General features: G+C 50.6%; 1 protein-coding gene across 1 annotated transcript; it reads left to right on the top strand.

The window, feature by feature from the left end:
* The first annotated feature begins 4,673 nt into the window (after nt 1-4,673).
* Nucleotides 4,674-5,699, top strand: LOC124673593 (probable carboxylesterase 18). Its single transcript, XM_047209642.1, has one exon. The coding sequence runs from the start codon at nt 4,674-4,676 to the stop codon at nt 5,697-5,699; it is 1,026 nt and encodes a 341-aa protein (XP_047065598.1).
* Nucleotides 5,700-6,050: the final 351 nt, after the last annotated feature.

Genomic DNA, 6,050 nt, shown 5'->3' with positions numbered 1-6,050 from the left:
CCCCGCTGCTTCTAGCCTCGCTACACGACCCAATCACCACCATGGAATTACAGTAGCAGCCGCCCATCAAAATCCAATTCGCACTGCCTAATCGTAGCCTCTCCGAGGTTTCGCTCCTTCCGCGGCTGACGGCCCCATCGGGTCAACCAATCCTTCTGACATCGTGAGGAACAGGAAGCAACATGGCAACCACCCGATCAAAGGAGTCGGCCCCCTTGCGGACGCGTCCTCTGGGCTTGGCAATGTCGTCTAGTGTACCGATTCAACAATAATGGCGGTGTCACCTTGGGCGCCAGCTCGGCCGAAATCTCTATCCACCAGCCCGAAGAAGGTGATAGGGTCTCAAGGATAGACGCATCGTCCACCCATTCGCTAGGACCTGTTTCACCCAAGCCCGCGCGATACTGCAAAATAGTTTTCAAGGTACCTCATATGTGTTTTACGGTATGGGTTTTCATGGGTCTGCTAGACATGCTCTAATACTTTGCCATTGCCAAGCGAAAAATATTTGTTGTGAATCCTATGGAAAGGAAAATAAAAGGCAAAAGGAGGGGAGCCCATCGTGTCAAGCTCTTCATTGACGTGCAATCGTGCATCCTTGCGACGGAACCCTAGCTAGGATCCACCACTTCTCCCCTCTCTTCGACTTCTCCCGCGAGATCTGCATCACGGACTCACAAGCACCAAGCTCTTCCTCCGCTGACAGGATGACCTCCAACAAGAACACTTGCCCCATCCAGCTCTGGCCATGCTCCTGAGTCCCGGCCACCGGATAACCTCCTCTCAAGCATTGAACTTTACACGGTACTCCTCCGGCCCGATCCCATCCTCATGCTGGATGACCTCCTCCTCCACTCCTGCAGTCCCAACTCTTCCTCGAGCTGGAGCCAAGAAAAAACACGCAAACCAGCAGGGCTCAATTAGCTCCAAACTCCCCGTCCAAAACTCCCTCCAAAAGGGCCAAGCCTTAACCAGGCATGCCAGCAGATTCCGGTGGAGCCGAACAAATGTTTCTGCGTATAACATTTGCATGCTACGATCATTCACAAGTCTTCAGAAAGTTCTCCCATCGTATCAATACTTCTTTTTTGAACATGATCGTATAAATACTGATTAGCTTATTTTTGATACCTGGCCATTTCTCAACAACACTAGCTAAGGCCCCTCCGTAACTGATTTTTGTTGTCAAATGCCGTGTCGTGTGATCCAATTAACTATTGTTGTGTTAAACAGCAGTGTGTTTCCTTTGAAATAAGTGTGTACACTTCTAGTTATGATTATGCACATAACATCTTGGTAAACGCATTGTCAATACCGGAGACCTTTAGTACATATACGTGACATGGCTAGAACACGATTATTTGCAGGCAGTCACTGAAAACGCGTGCTGCATAGCCACGACCAGTGGTCAAAGTGCACGTCGACCCTACTCACATGGCGCGACTCGTGCGCTCATGGGGCATGAGATCGAAAAAACGGTCTACATCAACCACGACACCTCGTCATCAGTGATTGCCAAGGTAAGGCGGAGTTCGAGGACATAGTTATGTGATTTTCGGAAAACAAGGGACAGGGTGCAAAAAATGTCTAGTGGGGTTTGAGTAGGATTTTGGGTTACCGGTGGGTGCGATAAGACTGGTTATTGCATTCCCTAGCCGTACAGTACATATCAAAATACTGAATCTTAAAATTTCAATTCAAACCACCAAACCTAGATAAATTCTTGGTATCAATGTTGTGACGTTGAATGCAGGCATAGTGCGAGCTTTGTGCCATTCTTTCCTCAAAGAGGAGGTCACTGGTTCGAATCCTATGGTAGTATTTTTTTCAAGGAGCAACAATTTGATGTTTGATCTTCCGAGAGTGGTTTTACTTCAAGCAATGCTAGTTTTATTCATGATATACATTTTAGTTTCGAGCCTCATACTCCTGTATGTCAGCTACTTGTGTAGAGATTGGTCGACATATGTGTCTTCTCTCTTCGTTGGATATTGCTTTATTTCAATAATCAATACTACCCCCTTCGATCTGGCAATTAATTTGGACCAGAGACAGTTTGCTAAAAAAAAAGCACGTCTATAAATTTATTCATGATATACATTTTAGTTTCGAGCCTCATACTCCGGTATGTCAGCTACTTGTGTAGAGATTGGTCGACATATGTGTCTTCTCTCTTCGTTGGATATTGCTTTATTTCAATAATCAATACTACCCCCTTCGATCTGGCAATTAATTTGGACCAGAGACAGTTTGCTAAAAAAAAGCACGTCTATAAATTTATTTTTGGGGAAACCAATATTTGGTGTGTGGTATCCATCATCGTGGGTCCTCCTCCCTCTCGCCCGCGCGCCTGGGAGCTTCCGCTTCGCACAAGGAATCGAGCGGCGTGACCAGCTGGGCCGCGCTCCCGGGAGGCCCACTTATAGCTCCGTTCGGTGGCGGGTTTTTCAGCCACGGGGAGCGAGCAGCTTGTACGATACGTTTAAGCAGAACGAGCTATTTAAACCGGTCTCGTTTTTCCTAAAGTTTCGAGGTGGGACTAATTGATTCGTGCATGCAGCGCGCGGGTCGACGCGCGGCGCGCGGGTCACGCTGGCCGCTGCCTCCTCTGTTCTGGTGGACTCATTTGCCTGGCGTGCGGGTAGTATCATTCACGTGAAGTAGAAAACGAAGAGGTACAGACTTACTTAAGAGCATGCAGTGCACACGTCTAGTCCATCCTCTAATTCTATTTTGCATGCTGAGCAGCTCGGTTGCTTTCTTTACTCCACAATTACTCAACACACTGATTTCCTTGTACTTTTCCTTTGTAGCAGTATTAAGGTGCAAACTACTACCTGACATATAAACTGAGTCTACTTGCGCTGTTTGATAATAAATAAAATCTCGATGTAAAAAAAAGACAAATAATCACCAAGATAGATACAAAATCAGCTCGCATGAAAAAAACAACTCAATGCATAAAATAAAATATTTGATCAAATAAGAAAAATACTAACAAAAACATACAAATTGCTTCGGAGAAACACATACCATCTACTCAGGTTATAAGAATATTGCGCCCAAAAAACACATCTCGTCTACTAGAGGAATAAGAAATATTACATTTGAGGAACACATCTTGTCTACGCAAATAACAAATAAATAATACGTCCGTAAAAAAAATCTCATCAACGTAGGGTATAACAAATACACTTGTGAATAAAGGAACAACAACCTAGACGAAGGGGAACAACATCCTAAATGGAAGGGAACAAGAGCCTAGACGAAAAGGAACAATAGCCTAGACGGAGTCGAACAACAACCTAGACACAGCAGAAAAACATCCTGAACGGAATGGAACAAGAGCCTAGACGAAAAGGAACAACACCCTACACGGAGGGGAACAACAACCTAGATAGAGGGGAACAACATCCTAAACGAAAAGGAACAAGAGCCTAGACGAAAAGGAACAACAACCTGGATGGAGGGGAACAACAACCTGGACGGGGAACAACAACCTACATGGAAGGGACAACATCCTATATGGAAGGGAACAAGAGCCTAGATGAAAAGGAACAACACTCTACACGGAGGGGAACAACAACCTACATGGAGCGGAACAACATCATAAACGGAAGGGAACAAGAGCCTATACGAAAATGAACAACAACCTGAACGGAGGGGAACAACAACCTATCCGGTGGGGAACAACATCCTAGATGGATAGTAACAACAACCTGAACGGAGGGGAACACCAACCTATACGGTGGGGAACAACATCCTAGGAGGTGGGAAACAATAACCTGAACGCAGGGGAACAACTACCTGGACGGAGGGGAACAACATCCTAGACGGAGGGGAACAACAAACTATACAGAGGGGAACAACATCCTAGACGGAGGGGAACAACAAACTATACATAGGGGAACAACATCCTTGACATAGGGGAACAACAAACTATACACAGGGGAACAATATCCTAGACGGAGGGAAACAACAAACTATACAGAGGAGAACAACATCCTAGACGGAAGGAACAATAGAGAACATCACAGGAAACAAAGAAAATACAGTCGGGAACAAAAGGAACAACTCAGTATACATTACGGAACAACGAAGAACATCACTGGGAACAAGAACGTACTAAGAAAAGAATAAAAAGAAGGAGAAGAAAAAAAAGGAAAAAAAACAAGAACGTACTAACCTACAGGTAGTGAAATGAAAGAAAAAAATCAGAAAAAAACTACAGAAAAACATGAGGAAACAGCAACTTCTGTACAAAGATCGCGTGTAGCTTAGCGGTTCTGTTCTCGCGTACTCCTTCCCGTGGCGCAAGTTCGAATGCTGAGACTATCAGTTTGTTTTTGCCTTTTCTCATAACAAACAACGAGGGTGGACGTTGACGAGCTACATGGGCCGAGCCCACGATTGAAACCCTTTAGCGAAACGGTGCTCCGAAGCGCGCGCGCGCTACCGAGTCGTTTCGATCATCGTGGACTCGTGGTGGTACGAATCCATCTTCATACGGGCTCAATCGTCTGGATGGGCCCGCATATTTATTACGTGCGCAACTTGTTCGGCCCATCTGCTAATCAAACGAGTTTTTCTTAGGGAAAGCAATTGTTTCCTTATCCGCCATCCGCGACCTCACTCGGGCAACCAGAGCTCCACAAGGGAAAAGCGATAGCGATATGGCGTCGTTGGATCCTCCGCCGCCGGCGCCGGCGAAGCCCCCTCTGCCATGGCGGGCGCGCCTGCTCCTGGGCGCAGTCTCCATCCTTCACTCGGCGTCCCTCCGCGCCGACGGCACGGCCAACCGCCTCCTCCTCTCGCTCTTCGACCGCACCGTCCCCCCGAGCCTCTCCCCCGACGCCGCCGGCGTGTCGTCCTCCGACCACGCCGTCTCCGAACACCTCCGCGTCCGCCTCTTCTTCCCGTCGCACGCCGACGGCGGCACCCAGCTGCCGGTGGTCGTGTACTTCCACGGGGGCGGCTTCGTGTTCCACTCCGCCGCCACGGCCCAGTTCGACGCGCCGTGCCGCCGCCTCGCCGCGTCCATCCCGGCCGTCGTCGCCTCCGTCAACTACCGCCTCGCGCCCGAGCACCGGTTCCCGGCCGCCTACGACGACGGCGAGGCGGCCCTCCGCTGGACCCTCGCCGGCGCCGGGGGCGCCCTCCCGTGTCCCCCCGCCGCCGTCTTCGTCGCCGGGGACAGTGCGGGCGGCAACGTCGCTCACCACGTCGCGTCGCGCCTGCAGCGCCGCGTGGCCGGGCTGGTCCTGCTGCAGCCGTTCTTCGGCGGCGAGGCGCCGACCGCGTCCGAGCTGCGGCTCCGCGACGCGCCGTTCGGGGCGCCGGAGCGGATCGCGTGGCTGTGGCGCGCGTTCCTGCCGCCGGGCGCCACGCGGGACCACGAGGCGGCGAACGTGCCGACGGCGATCCGGCGCGGCGGGGAGGGAGAGTGGCGCGCGTTCCCGCCGACGCTGGTGTGCGTGGGCGGGTGGGACGTGCACCAGGACAGGCAGCGGGCGTACGCGGACGCGCTCCGGGACGCCGGCGCCGAGGAGGCCACCGTCGTCGAGTTCCCCGACGCCATCCACGCGTTCTACGTGTTCGAGGACCACGCGGACGGCAAGAAGCTGCTGCGCGACGTGGCTGAGTTCGTGAACCGGCGCGCCGCCGAACACCTCATGTGCGCGCGCTCCGCGAGCGAGTAATCTGCTACCATTCTGCACTGGTTCGTAGTTGGTTTGACTGATTGTATCGCTGCTCAGCTTGAAGTAACGCGAGTGTTTTTTTTTTTTTGGACGAGCCAAAAGGCAAAACAGGCCAAAAAGGCTCGGAATTAGAGCCTACTCTTGCGACATGATCGAGCTCAAATGTTTCTCACCCATGACCACCCAAATGGAGGCATTGCTCTTAGTGGTAGCAATGTTGAGGAAATCAGGGTCAACTCGGTCGGGTGACGATTAGCAATTAATAGGCAAATCGGCTGATTAATTGAGCGATAAATGAGTTATCGGCTAATAGGTGACCACTGAATAGGGATTAACCGGACGATTTTTTGA

This window comes from Lolium rigidum, chromosome 7, assembly GCF_022539505.1.
Source record: "Lolium rigidum isolate FL_2022 chromosome 7, APGP_CSIRO_Lrig_0.1, whole genome shotgun sequence".
In the NCBI taxonomy this organism is placed as follows: Eukaryota; Viridiplantae; Streptophyta; class Magnoliopsida; order Poales; family Poaceae; genus Lolium; species Lolium rigidum.
This window is presented reverse-complemented; position numbering and strand designations above follow the sequence as displayed.